A 17,430-nucleotide genomic window follows, 5' to 3' on the forward strand; every position below is an offset into this window, starting at 1 on the left:
CATCCTTTTATTTTTATCCCAATGACCTCATCTCTATGGTTGAAGTTTACTAACCAGTGAATCTTTTCTTCTACTTTACTTTTGTCTTTACTTTTGATTATTCCTAATGAAACCAAGCTAAACATTTTCCTGCGAAAGATGACTGGATTGTGAAATGTTCTTTGGGACGGATATTTCTCTTAACGGTGAGTTTCAGATAAGTTTCTAATGACCAATTCAGTATCTCGCAACAGGGCCTGTAACTTACGGACTTTCCCATGTGTCGGGCTTTGAATCAGAAAGTAACACAATGTACGAATCGGTGGCTGACGATATACATTTGCGATAGAAAAGCGACAACAGCCACAACGTTCAAGTGAATTGTACTGACACCGGATTTGTATCATCGAACTAGAAAATGTCAGTGAGTCGTTTAGGGAAACAGTGTATCCGCGAGTGCCCACAGTGACTCACTCTACGTAAGGTATAGAAAAAAAGTTACTTTAACCAAAAGCTCACTGTTGAATAACATGTAAAACGTTTTTGTGATGTTTCCACAAATTAAAAAAACATTTTAACAGGGTAAATTCTTCCAACTAAGCGAAATAAGCTTAAATTGTGATTTAGATATAAAAACTCAAATCAATAGGGAATTTATTCATTAGGTGCCAAACAGAATAAAGAAAGAACTGAAACCATGTGTAGTATTCTACGAAGAAGCTGTCAGCGATTGATTGACATTTCAATGTGGAATAACCAATTTGACTATCAAGCTACATGCTCACTAGTACAAATAAACCAGGCCTATGCCTTCACACAGATTCCATTAATTGTATAAATAGTAATTAGTATGTTATACGGTAAAATATATGTAGGGGATAACCAGGATGTTGTAATGGTTACGGTGAGTCCTATATTTCGGCTACCAACCTATTTCAGTGTCTCTAGGGGTCAGATGAAAGCAATCTAGTTAGATACCCTACAGTTTGACTTGATGATATGCCATGGATCTGATATGTCAGGGCTGTTTTTATCTTGGAAAACGATAAGGACAAGATGCCATGATCACATGTAGGTCATTCTCAGCGTGGGGTGCTGAAGGAATGGACATGCACTGTTACTGAGAGGACATCAGATGAGTAAGAAACAGACGTGAGGTTTTGAAGATGCATCTAGTGCCTTAACTGTCGCTGTGACATCACCATGAACACATAGGTAACACCTCGAAATATCAGCCTGGCTACGATGTGTGTACATTAACTGAGGTAGGTTAAGAACCAGTGAACACCACTGTCCTCTTAATAGAGAAATATTAAACAGTTTTTCACAATATGAGGGGCATTGAGAGAGACGTGTCAGGCCATCTACAAAGAAATGCCCTGGAAATACAAATATACTCGTTTATTTTTCCAATTTGAATGGATTACAGACACACCAGTTGTCTACGGTTTAGGAACAACCAATGAAGACAAATGGGTCCTTCTTGTTTACAGTTTACACTTACATTTAGCACATTTACATTTGCCCAACATGTATTGACAAAGGAAGCTAATGAAAAACTCAGATGACTGCATTGTTCACTGTGACTTTAAGTGGCTGTCACTGTAGCACCATATTTACAGCATGGTTGTACACAATTAGGAACACAACGCACCCTATCCTATAAACATATCATGACTGGTTTTCACATTTCAGATGGCTCCCCCCCCCCCCCCTCCCCCCTCTTTAAAAGTTCAGCCTGACTTGATGTGGAACTAATAGAGACACTAAAACCAGAGCTCTGCGTCATCTTCTGGACACGGACGACACATCTCTCCAAAAACACCTGAGAGGCCTGCTTGACTTCTGTAAACAGGGAGTCCAACCGCCTGCCCCGCTTCCTCAAACTTACGCTTATCAGACAAGGTTAAATGCTATGGACCTTTGATAAAGGGGGAACTGTGTTATCCAAACAGGCCTCGCAGCCACTGTCGGCGGTGGAAGTGGGCTGGATAGGAACACGCTCTGGGGGGGTGGGGGGGGGGGGAAGGAAGCGGGGGGCTCTTAATAGTGACGGGCAGCGGGCCAGGAATGGGGTGTGACATAGCGCTGAAAGAGCGCTTCCCAATTTAAACCCGACGCTTTCTTTTTTTTCCATCCACAGATATGTGTGCCTTATATAAGGGATCTGGCCTCCCCAAGGGTTACTCTTAAAGTCGTTTTAGTGACCTGTTAGGTTACTGACTGGATACACCACTGTAGCTACTACTCTCTAGCATCCGCATAGCTGAAGACCATTGGCAAAGTAAGAACCTTTTCTTCTCTTACTTTGATATATCATATGGAATTCTTCTTTTTAGTGACTTATTGAAAGCACTCTTAAAAGACGAATGGGATTAGGGATTAGTGGGCTTAGATGCCTATGGGAATAGTGGAACGGATGTTAGAGACAATTGTGAAGCAAAGATGACAGCTTAGGAGAGATGTTACCTTTGTTCTTGATGAAAAGCGTTTCAAGTTTAACAAGCACTTTCACCAATTGTTTGCGAGGCAAAGGCGTCTCGGCGTGGGGAATTTTAGACTTACGAGAGATGGGTCCATTCAGCCTGTGTTGTTCACACCCTGAGAGGAAGAAAGCGTAAGCATGTTCTTTATGACATTCACAAATGGAAGAATCTGTCAAGAAACAAGCCCATTTGTAAAAGTTATATAGCAGGGTGAGAAAACAGGCAGCTTGGGTGTGATGTCTGGCATAAGATTTTTCAATATATATATATATATATTTTTTTTTTAAGCCAACAGTAAATTATTTTAAAATTGCATTTGCAGCATAATTACACATTTCACGCCTTAACCGCTGAAGTTGTTTTCAAATACGATGACGAGGAATCTGAAGCTTTCCTTATTGCCTGAAAGAGTCTTTAAAGTGTGAAAGTCCATGTTCATAAAGACATACTACAATGGCCATGGCAGACATCATAAAATCTGTTCCCTTTTTTAAGGTCCTCGCCATTTTGGATGTGACAATCAAAACAGAGGAAATCAAAGGGACTTTTTCTGTGTACATTCAAAACAGAGAAATGCCCATTACAGGGTTTTACAGACATAATGTATTCCTCTCGTAGTGTGTCACAGGCCAAGCCAAGATGTTTTTCTTTTTTTGTTTCTTTCCTGGAGTGTGCCATGCCCACACCTACACCTTGAGCAACAACAGTTCAGTAGACCTTACATTTCACCCTGGGCTGTTTTTTTTGTGTCAGGTATTACAAGATGCTAGGAGACCGGAGAATATAATATTGATCAAAATTGGGGTGTAACCCAGTACGCCGTCATGAGACGGGACATCAAGGTGTTCCTGTTTGGGAGTCTTGGCTCTCCTTTTCAGTCACAGATTTGGTTTCCTATACCCCGACTTCGATGGAGGCAAAGTCTAAGTCGGTCTCTATATCATGTGGCTATGGTTTTGGGCCTGTGGATTCCTTCCGTTTTAGTCATGGGGTCTTTTTTCTCCCCACGGTCGGTAGGCTGAATCAGGTGGGCCATTGAAGTGGCTGGTGGAATTAGCGTGTGACAGAAGATGAAGGAGGCTGAGCAACCTGAGAATGTAATGGCGCCGTTACCATGATCATCTTTTACAGTCAAGAGCAGAAACATCTGGGAACGTCTGACGCAGTGCAGATACAGAAATGAGGCCATATGGACGCCGGTGCGAAATGAGAAGAATGGGTCATGTGACACGAGGGCTGATGTGTATTTTACGTTAGGAAACGCTTGAAGGTGTTTTTCTTTGTCGTTTTCGACACGCAATGATATCAGCATCGAGGTGAATGATACCACAGAACGTTCTGCAACAGTGGGCATTGACACGGGCAACCAGGCAACACTTTCAGCTCTCTGTATGTGAAGGGCAAAGCAGGCCATGTGAGTCGTGTCCCGAAAGCCAACTTGGAAAGGGCTCTGTCTCTTTAAAAGTCAAAATCGCTGGCACAGGCAGGGTCGGTCAGCTAAGCCAGTCTCACATGTGGCTGGCTATTTAATTTTCACATATTTTAATCTGGTGGCCTTTTGATGTCAGACACAGGGCAAAGTCCTGTTATTGCCTTCTATCACTGCAGAGAGGTTCAATCGGCGTATGAACTTTCACTTGCAAACGAGCAGTGGCGTTCGCTTCCAGCATACCTTCTGCAAGTACCTTTAAAAACCATTTGGCTAAACCGATAACTTCAGTTTTGCCGGTGGGGCTACATCATCTGGAAGGTCAAGCCTCTCAAATCACTTTCCAGTCTGTAATTGACTGTGATTTGAGTCACTTTGCCCTTGCAGGACAAGGCGTTCTCATTGGACTGGACACCAAGTACCAACATTGCCAATTACCTTTCGTAGCACTACTTATGCCACGGAAAATGTTTTTATTTAAGGCAAAACTTTGAAAGAGAAAGTCACACTTAGGCCGGCAAGAAACGGGTTGATGCGATGAATCTGATAATGGTCTTCACATGGCCATTCATCCTTTAAGCCTGTAATTAGCTCTCCATTGTACAGGAGATTTGAGCATGTCTGAGTCACCCAAGCTTTCTAGTCGGGCTGGAAATCGGAGAATGGTCCAGCCCCCTTCTTTTTTTTCTCATTGGAGATCCAGTGATGGAAATGATTTGCTCATCGTTTGGGATCTCCTGGAGGCTGTAAGAAGCGGCCCATGATCATGATCCTTTGCGCTCTCGTGTTTCTGGCCCCACCCCACGGTGACCCAGCAGGTCATGCAGAACGGGAGGCTCCTGAAGATCGTTTCGCCCCACTGCATGATGGGAGGACGACCGGGGAAACCAGGAGAAGAAAGGCCGTGGCTGGATCTCTCAAGCCTCCCAGTTGCATGCGACCCAAAAAAACACGTGCCCACAGTTCGACATCACACCATCAAGGAATACGCCTGCAATTCGGTTTGAGGCCCACCTGCTCAAACACGTGGCTGTCTATTTGTCACGTCGAAATTAAACGCCGGTCCAACCTGTAAATGCCGGTTATTTCTGCTACACAAATCCATCGCTCTAAAGATAGGCTCCCGTTGGTGTCATCTCCCGGTTAAGATTCTAGGTCAATGACTCCTATTCAGATTTTCATGGAGGAAGCTGATGATTAGAAATGGTGGACGCAACGCCCACACAGGGGCTCTGACGTGGCTGTGCAGGTGGCGCCGTGCTCAGGTGTGATCCTGCCCTAGATAGAAGAGGCCTGGTGTTGGCCCTAGGCGCTAGAGTTTGACTTATCTTGCCTTGGCACACACACACACACACACACACACACACACACACATGTGCTTGTGTAACTCACACCTGTGTGCTGTGCCCTCCTCTTTCTCTCTCCCTCAGGTCTCTACTCTCGTAAATATGACCAGAAATCCCCTAACTATGTTGTCAAAAAATATATATATACGACAACCATCTGAAGTAATTGTGTACAACACGTCTGCTGCTTGAATCGGATCAAGACGAAGATTTCCTAAATTCAGTTTGGATCTATTTTTCAAGGACGTTGTGCTCTGAGCCTTGATTTTACGAAAAGGGTTTTCACCCTACTGTCTTATTGGTAATAGCTGGTTGTTCTTAGTAAAATGGCTGGTACAAGATGAGTTTTGATCGTCTGTGCCTGTGTACATTTCACACAGGGTAGGGGAATGTCTCCCAGAAACCCCCCAGACAGTCTGGAGCAGGCTGTCTGGGAGGGCTGTATTGATCAGAGGAATGCGGGAGCAACTTGGATAAGAAACTGGGAGATCGTGGAATCTCGAACAGTGAATGTTGTGTCTGGAGAGACACTTGATGTGGTCGAGGTGTGACAGATTTGTGGTAGGGGATCGCAGGCAACTGACCCTTTCAATGAAAATATATAATTTCTAGCACTTGGTATGAATAGGCCTGTCAAAATATCTGTTTTATTGTCCTCTGTGGGTGGTCTGAACACGGAAGAACAAGTTTGAGGGAAATTTCTGCCCGACTCGTCTGGATGTAACTGCTCGTTTTACGGCACGAGGGAATTTCCTCCGCTCGCGGTGCTGCTCTGTGACTCAGCTAGCGACAAGACTGGGATTCTTTTATGAGAAGTTGGTGTTACCCTTCTGCCTTCCAAAACACACATTTACACACACATAACGCACACGTACAAACATATCGTGCTGGGAATTTTGGATCCTCTGAACAATCATCTCATAGGATGAGAAAAAGACTTTGTCATGACTTATGAATTCAAGAAAGTTCGAAAGTTCCTCTAACTACAAACTCTTGAAGTTCCTTTTTTTGTATGAGCATTCAGAGCTTTTGGCTTGATAGAAGAAACTGAAAGTGAAGGCTCCATGCCGATTGTGAATAAAAATCTCTCCTATGTCCTTTTTGTCTTTCTCTCCCCAGGCTGATAACCACTTAAGCATGAAGACAAGGAGTGAGGTGCAGGATGATGTAATCGTCACACAGGCCAGGAGAAAAGCCCCCCTTTGTCCCACCCGTGCGATGGTGTGAAAGAGACCGCTCTCCCCCCTCTCCACACCCCCCCCCGAAAACCTCCTTTACCCACAGAATTGGACTGTTGTGGACACACCGTTAGGAACTCACACACACACACACACACACACATACTCGGTCACAAGGACACACAGACACACACAATCTCGCAAACGGAGGCGCAAGAAAGATAGTGGGGGTTTGGGTTTTCAGTCTTTCAGGGCCAGAGAGAGGCCTCCCTTTTTTTTCTCTCTCTCTCTTTCTGTTTCTCTCTCTTTCTGTTTCTCGCTCTCTCTTTGGCCCGGCCTCACGGCTGCCAAGCGCCATCAGGATGACATCATACCCGGCCGACACAATGGAGCTCTTCATGTCCTGAGGGCCGTCGCCAGGCTGCGTCACTGCGCTGGACCGCCAGCCCGGGAGGAATAGGAGGAGGAGGAGGAGGAGGGAGGAGGAAGAGGAGGAGGGCGGGGGGGCGTCGTCGGCGTCGTCGGGGGGAACGAGGAGAGAAGCGTCCGTCATGTCGGAGTGTCCCGCGGGCACGCCGGTCGGGCCAGGGGGGGGCGCCGGGTTCGGTGCCGGCGCGGTGCGGCCCATCGGGGCGGAGGGGCTGGTGTCTCTGCTGGAGGGGGGGCTGGACCGCGTGCTGCTGATCGACAGCAGGCCCTTCGTGGACTACAACTGCTCGCACATCCTGGAGGCGGTCAACGTCAACTGCTCCAAGCTGATGAAGAGGAGGCTGCAGCAGGACAAGGTGCAGATCGCCGAGCTGCTCCAGCACTCCGCCAAGAAGAAGGTAAGCGGCCCCACGGTGCTTCCCTAACCCAGCCACGTGACAGAAAGCAGTCGTGCGCGGTACTCCCCCCCCCCCCTGGACTTTGTCTCGATCCGAAAGAAATTTCAATAATAGCGCCGTTACAGATATATATTATGTTTTTACGAAGATGTATTTTTGCAAGTTGTAAAATTCAGTCCTCCCTTTTTTTTTTTTTTGGCGGCTTGGCGTCACGCTCGAGGAAAAAAAACGATTTAAAGATGTCTGTCTGCTCTTTTTTATTACTGAGGCAACATTTTCCTACGAATGCAAGCTGTAATTAATTCCGTGTGCGACGAGTTAGAGAAAGTACAGTTTCCTGGTGAGTGTGTTGAACTTGGAAGGCCTGCCAAGCCACAGTGGCCCTGTCCCCATGTTCTGGATGTGGTCATAGAGAGGGGGGGGGGGGGGGGAGAGGGGGGAGGGGGGGGGGAGAGGGGAGGGGGGGGGGGAGAGGGGAGGGGGGGGGGTCGCTTGGTGACTGCACCTGCGTCTCCCTCTCCTATCAAATGTCAACAAAAAATCTATCCAGAAAGGGATCACGTTTTTTGTGTTCTGTGAAAGAAACAATAATAACTAGCACTTTTTTCTTATAATTCTGTAGATTCTTTCTTTTAAATTTGATAAAGAACTTGCTGCCGTGGGAAACGGGAGCGTCAGTGAGGTAACTCGATGTGGTCACCATTCCCTGTCTAGGGGGAAGTCACGCGTGGTTCTTTTGGATATTCATTTCAAAGCAGTTGTTGCTCACGGATTGTGCACCAACACGAGCAGATTAGGCTAATAACGAGACGATGACAGACGCGCAGGTCCACGCAACCGTTGTATGTCAGCAATAGTGGAAAATTACACCGCTTAGAGCTAAGCCTCACAACACAAACAGCATCTATTCTTAGCCGTCAATTTTAACTCCAGCTATTCAGGTCAGGTGTGCTCAAGGGCAGTCTGAATGATATTCCCCAGCCTAGATTAGAACCATAAAACCACAATGGTCATAACTCACTGTCTCACTCCAACCGCTAGACCTCCTGGCGGCTTATATCATACTTGCCACAGAGCCTGGAGCAGGCCGCTGTGAAAGACCAGGTAACAGGATAGGCAGAGCAAGCTGTTATGTTGGGCGATCTCCAATGTCTGGGAGTGTTGGTGCCCAGGGTGTGTGATGTCAGTGGGCCCAGCCAAGCGTGTGTGTGTCTGTGTGTGTGTGTGTGGGTGGGGGGTCTGTCTGTCTGGCTAATGGCCCTGAAAGTGCTGACCGAGGCCGTTATGTGGGTCTGTTTGTTCTGATTGGCTGGGATTACAGCGATGTCGCAATGGCAATAATCAAACAAGGAAGTAGGTCACTGGCTGAAATGTTTGATTTGTATGTTTGATTAAATATTTGTCTGTGTGTGTATGTTGTCCTACTTTTAATGAGAACACTGTCAAACATGTTGCCAAAGTTTAGTTCTGTGATGAATGTTTATGCCGTTCCAGTCTTCATATCTGGAGAGAATGTGTGTGTTTTACATCAGAGCTGTTTGGCAACACACTTTTTGAGTTGTGGTTGTTTAGAGCGAGCTGAGGAGTGATAAAAGAGGTGTGTGTGTGTTTATGTTCAAGAGGAAGCTTGACTGACATACTTCTGACCTCAGCCTGTGTTGATCATGTTTTTTAATCTCCTTTCAGCCCTCCTGTCTGTTATTATGTCGCTGACTCACACATTGCTGATTAAAACTACTGTATGATTAACTGTTCCTTTTTGTTTGTGTGGTGTGTGTGTGTGTGTATGTGTGTGTGTGTGTGTTCCAGCTGGAGCTCCAGGGTGGGCAGGAGGTGGTGGTGTACGACCAGAGTTCCTCTGACCCCTCCTCCCTGGCCTCCGAGGCCTTTCTGAGTGTCCTATTGGCCAAGCTGGAGCGAAGCTTCCCATCGGTCCACCTGCTCTCAGGTAGAGTCAGCCTCGCCCACCTCCCTGGCCCCCCGTCCAATCCCTGACCCCCCCCCCCCCCCCCCTGCCCCACTCCCCCAGCCCCACTCCCCCTCCACCTTCCCTTACCAGCTATGAGAACCTGGCCGGTGACATACGTAGCATTGCAGCTCTCGGCTCACCCTCTCACAAACACACGTCACTCCCACTCGCTTAGTCACGCTCACCACGTATGTGCTCGGCACCGATGACTGATCCTGTGAGAAAAGAGCAATTGCTGTGCGGCGCACAAAAAACATGCGTCATCACGGCTGTAGATTGGTTCCGCAATTTAAAAAAAATTGATGAGCTCCGTACTAAGTTTGTTGTCCATATCTAATGTCAGTTAGTACAAGCCTCGGAGTAGATTCTGGAGATTCTTGACTCAGGAACTTTGGAAACTTGTGAGCCGACAGTTAATCACAGCTGACTTTGAAAGGCCTAGAATGAGTTCATGTTCTTCTTCTTTTAGTTCATTTTTGTAAATTGAGTGCATTTATGAGGTACAATTGGTACTGTATGGTTCCTCATTGGTATCATATCCTCATAGGACTTCCCGTTGCACTTTGAATAACAAACCTGTGATTTTATACGTTAATCAAAGGTTTCATATTCACTATGGAAATGACACTTTATCCTATTCAAATATACACCAACCTGAACCCGCTAAATTGGTATTACTCGTTTTACAATTATTTGTTTATTCGTTTCAACATAAAAACAGAGGATGGGGTACGAGTCTAACAGGACAGCCCTCGGCACTCACGTAACCCTGGGCCGGGGAAAAGTGGACACTTCTGCAGTTGTCCTTGAAACTTGGATAAACAATAGATTGAAATGTCACTGCTGTGGAAGCGAGCACTTCTGCTCAGCCATCCAGTGTTGTGACAGGCTGATTGAGGAAGTTGGGAAAGAGGGGAAGATGGGATATGAGAGAGAGGATCAACTCCCCACACCGTGACAGTAACCTCTGACCTCTCCCATGGCCCTTTTAAATATAACCTGCTGTGGAACCATCTTTTTTTTTTTTCCTCAGCTGTTGAAATTCTATGGGTTCTATTTTTACCCCATTGACTTCATACCAATGACGTGATATTTGTTTGTTTTACGAACTGTACAGTGTAAATTTAATGTCTCTATGTACTGTTTTCTTGAGCATTTTCGTAAGACATGACTTCTTAAAAACAATCCAGGACCCTCCTTTACGACCCGACACCCCCCCCCCCCCCAAAAAAAAAAAATATCCCTTTAGTGGCCTATTTTTATGTAAATGTTTGCCAACAGTGGCCAGCATGTCTCATCCCTGTGTGTGAGGGGAGGCAAACCGGCGCTAACCAGGTTCTTCTGTGGCTCGGCAGAGTGCCTGAGGACCATTTCTCAGTCGAGTCGTCGTGGAGGACCTGCTCCGAGGGTGGTGAGGCGTAGCTGGAGAGCCTCCAGTCAAGCGGGTTGCCAGGCAACGCTTGGCAAGCTGCGGCAGGGTGGCTGTGTTCTAAGTAGTTTGTGTAAAGGTCAACTCCGAACGCCTTCGCCTCGGACCACACTCCTCCAGAGATGGATTGATTGATAAGGTCAAGGTTCTGTGTTTTAGCGTACAAAAAAAGTGCAGAAAGCCCCCCCAAAACATTATTCTTTTGAGTTTTTCTCCAATATTACCATCTAAACCCTTCTGCCACTGAAATCTCCTAGCCCTGTACTCCAAAACAAACTTTAGATGAGGGAACTTCCTTGACTTCCGAATGAGGGCCATAATGTCTATGTGTGTTTGGGGGTTCCAGGTGGATTCGCAGAGTTCTCCCACCACTTCCCTGGCCTGTGTGAGGGCAAGTCCACACTGGTGCCGTCCTGCATCTCCCAGCCCTGCCTGCCCGTCACCAACGTGGGGCCCACACGCATCCTGCCTCACCTCTACCTGGGCTGCCAGAGAGACGTGCTCAACAAGGTTCCCCGGCGGAAGCTTCCAGCCTTCAATTAGTTTACTTTCATGTTTAAGCCCCACCCTTTCATGTTTAAGCCCCACCCTTTTCTGTTTAAGCCCCACCCTTTCATGTTTAAGCCCCACCCTTTCATGTTTAAGCCCCACCCTTTCATGTTTAAGCCCCCCACCCTTTCCTGTTTAAGCCCCACCCTTTCATGTTTAAGCCCCACCCTTTCATGTTTAAGCCCCACCCTTTCGTGTTTAAGCTGCCTTCCATCAAAAGGCTAAAATGAATACATTGTCTCAATGTTTTTTGTTTTATATTCATGTGAACCCACAATGGCTTTTCAACCACTTATGTGGATGAGGTGAAATGTGACACTCAAAACAAGTCAAATAACAAGTTGTAATGACCCCTCATCCCTTTGTCTGCCTGCAGGAGCTGATGCAGCAGAACGACATTGCTTACGTCCTAAATGCCAGTAACACCTGCCCCAAGCCGGACTTCATCCCCGAGTCCCACTTCCTGCGTGTTCCTGTCAACGACAGCTTCTGTGAGAAGATCCTGCCGTGGCTGGACAGATCCGTGGAGTTCATAGGTCAGCCCGCAAAGCATTATGGGTTTAAGATTGATGACCGAAGGGAGAATTGCCTCTATTTGCGATGCTTTGCAAACTTACATCTTAAGGACATTCCTAATTAGTGTACTATATTTTCCACTGAGATGAAAATAGAATTTTGCAGTTTTACATAGAAAGGTGAACTGTCAGATAAGACTATGTATTCTCACTGGCCTGAACAGACACTGAACAGATATGTCTCTTCCAGAGAAAGCAAAAGTGTCAAATGCCAGGGTCCTGGTCCACTGTCTGGCTGGAATCTCCAGATCGGCCACCATTGCCATCGCCTACATTATGAAGAGAATGGACATGTCCTTGGACGAGGCATACAGGTGAACGCAGACACACACGCTATTCAATATATACGAGTCAGCTTCCTTTTTAGCATGGAATGTCATCCCTGAGGTGTCCCCTCTCCCGTTATGGGAGATGACAATACTAATGGTACGCCCTAATCGCCACCAATCCTGAGATGACCTCTAATTACACTGGCCTTTGTGTCACTGCCGATTAAAACATACATTCTGGTGCCCACTAAGAAACCCTAGGAACCACAGTGAGAATCCAGCTCTCAAGTCGGTAGCTACGACAACCTCACCCATTAGTGTGGTCTTCTGTGTTTCCCTCGCTAGGTTCGTTAAGGAGAAAAGACCCACCATCTCCCCCAACTTCAACTTCCTGGGACAGCTTCTGGACTTTGAGAAGAAGATCAAAAGTCCCCAGGAGCCTGAGGCCAAGCTGAAGGTCCTCCAATCAGAGGAGGCCGCTGAGCCCCCCGTGGACCAGCAAGAGGGGGTTGGGGACCCCCAGGAGCCAACGGACCTTGCGGAGCTCCTGGGCCCCCAGGAGCCCCCAGTCCCCCTGGAGCTGTCCATGTTGGAGCCCCTGACCCTGCCTTGCGTGCTGGCTGACCTCCCGGAAGACCATCTCCTGGCCCAGGCCCTCTGTAGCCTGCAGCTGCCTGAAGGCTCTGAGGACAGCGCCAGGCTCAAGCGCTCCTTCTCCCTGGACATCAAGTCGTACGGGGAGCCGGGGAGCAGCGTCCCCCTGCGGGCGTTCGTCCCTCACCCTGGAGCAGGGGACGCCCAGGAGTACTACAAACCGTCCGCTTTCAAGGAGCCCGCCAGCAAGCCCTGCCAGTTCTCCCCAGTGGAAGAGGTGTCAGAGCAGTCCACCCCGGAGCAGAGCCCCGACAAGGAGCAGGTGGACGGCCCAGCCCCGGTCACCCCTGCTGCCCCTACCACCTCCAGCACCGCCAAGCTGCCCAGCGCCCCCAAGCCTCCACCCCCACCTCTCAGCTGCTCCCACCAGCTCCACCGCAGCGGCAGCATGGAGGAGAGCCCCCACACTACCAGCTTTCTGCTGGGCCTGTCCCGGAGCCAGCAGCAACTGGCCAAGCCCGGCCCGGGCGGAGGGGCCCTGAAGGGCTGGCACTCGGACATCCTGCTGGGGCCCGTCACCGTCTCCACGTCCTCCCTGGCCGGCGGCTGGTACCTCTCCTCCGAGTCCACGCGCTTCTACTCCACCTCGGCCATCCTCAGCGGCGGCGGCTACGCGGCGTACAGCTGCAGCCAGGGCTTCGAGGCGGTGCGGCGGCGCGGGCGGCAGAAGAGCGGCGACCGGGGCGACTCGCGGCGGAGCTGGCACGAGGAGAGCACCTTCGAGAAGCAGCTGAAGCGCCGCAGCTGCCAGATGGAGTTCGGGGACGGGATGTCGGAGAGCCGCTCCAGGGAGGAGCTGGGGAAGGTGGGCAGCCAGTCGAGCTTCTCGGGCAGCATGGAGATCATCGAGGTGTCCTGAGGGGGCGCACGGAGAGACGGGAACGTCTTGTACACTGTGTGCCTCCAACCTCCACCCCCTCACCCAAATCCTCCTGAAAGATTTGGTCAAATTCGAAGATCACTCCCTCATTGCGTTGGGAATGAACTTTGCGTTTTTTTGGACCCAACCAACAATATATATCCCACATGGGACACAACCTTGAACTGGTCTTGTGGCGCTTTTGTGTACTTTTCGTTTTTGCCGACAGTTGGCCATAAATGTAGTAGAGTGCTTAACTCGGACTTGGAGCAGCTGTGTGTTACTGAATGTGACGAAGCGGACCCACACAGCCACGTACACGTACTGTACACTCTTAGACTGTTGTTTCACTGAGGACTGAGCGTTCGGTAGATATTTCTTGGACTTGAGGATGAGTGGTGCTCATCCTATGTTTGTTTTTCATTTTCTTTCATTCTCATGGGCCTTAGACGTCTGCCAGATCTTGTTCTTATCAACCCGGGGCCTTACACGAAGCACGGCGTCGAACTGGATCTGAAACATTAACTTTTCGTCTTCTCCTCTCCTGATGGCGTCAACGTTTAAACTGTCCAGTACCTCACAGATACAAATTTGAGGGTTCCTTTTAATCGTGATCTTTTTTTTTTTTATGTGTCTAGCTCATTGACAATTGAAATCTCAGGTCTCATTTGAGCAGCAGAAAAGACTATTGATCAGTTCCCGTGAATGATGAGAAAGGTTATGGATTTGTCTGAAAGGGTTTTTGAAAGAAGGAAAGGTTTAACGGTTGAAATGCCTGTGCTGAAAGCTTTCAATATTTCCCGCCATTCGCAACTGTCCTGCGATCAGTTTCGCCCTCCCTGACACAAGCGACTTCAATGTGCTGCGGAGGACTGCTGCTGATCCAGGACGTGTTGTTATTGGTGGTAGGTAAGAGGTATATGAGGACAGGAGTCCTACAGGTAGAAAGTTGGATAAGAAAGTTCTCTTACTGAGAAAGAGGCTGGAACTCTTGTTCGAAACATCGTAGCTGCGTCCGATGGCATCATGCCTACAAGCAGCGGTGAAGATGGCAAAGGATTGTTTTATAGAAGACTACATTAAACGAAGATAGGGTTATAGAAAGTTAATGCCTCGGTCAGATCACTCACAGACGAGGATTTGTCTATCCTAGACATTTAATATTGCACTATTGTGGTTCGAGAATGGTTTTTGTTGAGAAAAAAAAGAAAAGTATTGTAACAGTTAGCTTTTGGTTTTACGAGCAAATTGGTGGCCATTTTAAGAGAATGATGCTGTGCTTCTGAGTGTGAATGTGCAAGTATGTTTGATGCCCACAAGCTAGCAGATCCGAAAGCTCAAATAGGTTGGTGTTCAACAGGAACCTTTACACTTTTACAACTGCTTGCTTTAAGGTGATACATTACCGCAACAGTTTTGTTTCCTCATAGCAAATACTAAATGTCTTTAGACGCAGAGAGGGTAAACAACAAATAAGACGCAAGATACGGAACGTTGTACAAAGAAACGGTATTCCGCGATGCGTACGGCGGCTCTGCAGTACGAGAAACACCTTGATCTTTTCTGTTGAATGCCTTGTCCTGGAGAGGTTTGGAGTGAGTTGGCTGCCTTGCGCAGTGATGGTGAAGGAGGACAGCTTGTCTTGCTGTTGTTGGCCTTCCCACAACTTGGTTGTGCAGTCAAACAAGTCACTCAATACATGTGACACAGAGGAAAGGGTTGTTTTTTTTTAAAGAGAGAAATAAGGTGTCCGTACACCATCCTCTCTTTCTCTGGACATCTTATTTACAGAACTCCACCCCCCCCCCCCCCCTTTAATCTGATTGGGTGAGAGTAGCCTTGGCTCTAATTGGTTTTGAGTGACTTTTTTTGTTCCAAAGTCCTAGTCCCACCCCCCTACTCCCTGTCTAGACAGAACCATGTTCTAACCCTTCTCACCCCCTCTGTTCTACTCCTACACCTTCCTCTGTGTGTGACAAGCTGGACCGAATGGCAAGTCTTATGATATCATTAGATCAGATCAAGTTTAGGCCCTTGGGGATGGATTTGACGGATTGTCGTGCGTCGAGTTAGCATTGTATGAATCGGACAAGTATTTTAGGCCGAAGGTTCTGGGATTGGCAGCTGGGGCTTGAGGTAAGATGGAGTGGAGGAATATCAGTTCCCAGGCTATGTGGGTTGCCTTCATCCCATCCTCAGACCACTCTGGGATCAGTAAACTGTACTCCTGGCTTTGTACACATCCTTCCTGTATTAGGAGTGTGGTGCTGGTCATCTGTTAGGGCAGTATTATTTCCTGCACTTACATCCAACAAGTGTTGACTGATGGTCGGCCCAATGATTGTGGAGCTACCCCTGTAGGCAGGTAGCGTGGGACGGATAATTGGGAAAGGAAGTGATGTCATGGGGATGGCATGCTTCGAATTGAGTGATTGACAAGTTCAGGAAAACTACGAGGCAGTTTTAAGCCTCTGGAGAGGGTGACCTCAAAACCACCTCTCTGGTCCCAAACCGCTTCACTTCCTCTTGTGCCTTTTTAAATCTAGTGTGTGATGCTGGTATGCTTCTCTCACCTGTTTTTGTATGATTTTATTCGATTTCTCTCGTTTTTTTCTACAGAAGAATGGTTTTTTTGAATTGCAAAGTAGCATGTTTGTACGTTTTGAAGTTATCTCCAAAGCTGTGAAATATACCGGTATATGGAATATCAGATGTAAACTCAACTGTAGAGGGATATATCATAAATGGGTTTGTGGCAACCATGTCACAGTTAGCAAGATGACGATTTGTCAACTTTTCGGGAGCTGATTCTACCCTAGTAATTGGTTTGTTGGAATTTAAAACGATGATTCCAAACTTCTATATTTTCTATCCAATAGATATTAAAGCCATTGATTAGCTACTGGATTACTGGATTTGTAAAGGACTTACAGTATGATATTAGATAAAAGATGGTACCTGTGTGAATATGTGTGCAAGTAGGCCTGTGGCGTTGTGTGAGAACATAGTTAGCTTTACTTTTGACAATGTGCACAGTTGTATGAAGTTATAATGCATTAGATGTATGATGACTGTTGAAATAAAATCTGAAACGGTACTCAAGTTGCGCTTATTTTTTGTCTGCTTCATTTGATATGCAATTAGTTTGCACCATAAAAGGAAAATGCATATTCCTCTGTTTACAGAATGAAATTAACCTAGTGTAAAAGTGAATTTACCCCCATTTAAATAACCAATGTGCTGGAAACCCAAATCCGAGTTTCTATAAATGGGCAACACATTGATATGACAATCTGACCAAGACTTCTCTGATTCAACACAGTTGTTTGTGAGTGTACTCAACCTTACTGTGTGAATAACAACTGTAAAAGATTGAGATTCAGGTTGTAGAAATGACAAACAGGTACAGATGGTTGTCTTCATGACCGCAGAAGTAGGCCTTGTTCTAGAGATGCAGAGACGTGTCCCTTGCACCAGGGTAGATACAGGTGACCTCTACCACTATCACCACTACCATATCTAAGGGTGCATGTTCAACGTCATCCAATGATAGGCTGTGGGAGTAGGGGCCATTTGATCCTACAGCTGTTGCTAAGTGCCATGAGCTCTTTCTTCTCCAGCAACCCAGATGCCAGATTTAAATCCTAGTAGGGGGTGCAGGTTATTTTTGATCCAAACCAATTGCAGTGTAGGAGGAGGTAACAGTTGAAGTACGCTCGTATGACTTGCCTCCAGATAGGGACTCGGTTGGGAAAGATCTCTCAAGCACCAAAAGCAATCAACAGAAAAGCAACATGAGTGCTAGTACATCCTTCAGACCCTCTCTGTAGATTCCAGGGAAGATTGGTCATATTTTCACCAGAAGACACATCCCTGGTTTC

The 17,430-nt window shown here is 47.2% G+C and overlaps 1 protein-coding gene and 1 long non-coding RNA gene across 2 annotated transcripts; both read left to right on the forward strand.

The window, feature by feature from the left end:
• Nucleotides 1-37: 37 nt before the first annotated feature.
• Nucleotides 38-6,889, forward strand: LOC136960361 (uncharacterized). Its single transcript, XR_010878833.1, has 3 exons — nucleotides 38-185; nucleotides 2,123-2,263; nucleotides 6,360-6,889. It is a non-coding gene; the product is annotated as an uncharacterized lncRNA (long non-coding RNA).
• An 80-nt stretch (nucleotides 6,890-6,969) lies between these two features.
• dusp16 (dual specificity phosphatase 16) lies at nucleotides 6,970-16,651 on the forward strand. Its single transcript, XM_067254516.1, has 6 exons — nucleotides 6,970-7,245; nucleotides 9,055-9,193; nucleotides 10,990-11,153; nucleotides 11,569-11,728; nucleotides 11,958-12,081; nucleotides 12,382-16,651. Exons 1-6 carry the CDS (start codon nucleotides 6,970-6,972, stop codon nucleotides 13,547-13,549), a joined length of 2,031 nt encoding a protein of 676 aa, XP_067110617.1. The 3' UTR covers nucleotides 13,550-16,651.
• The last annotated feature ends 779 nt before the right edge of the window (nucleotides 16,652-17,430 follow it).

The sequence above is a fragment of the Osmerus mordax genome, chromosome 17 (assembly GCF_038355195.1).
Source record: "Osmerus mordax isolate fOsmMor3 chromosome 17, fOsmMor3.pri, whole genome shotgun sequence".
NCBI classification, from domain to species: domain Eukaryota; kingdom Metazoa; phylum Chordata; class Actinopteri; order Osmeriformes; family Osmeridae; genus Osmerus; species Osmerus mordax.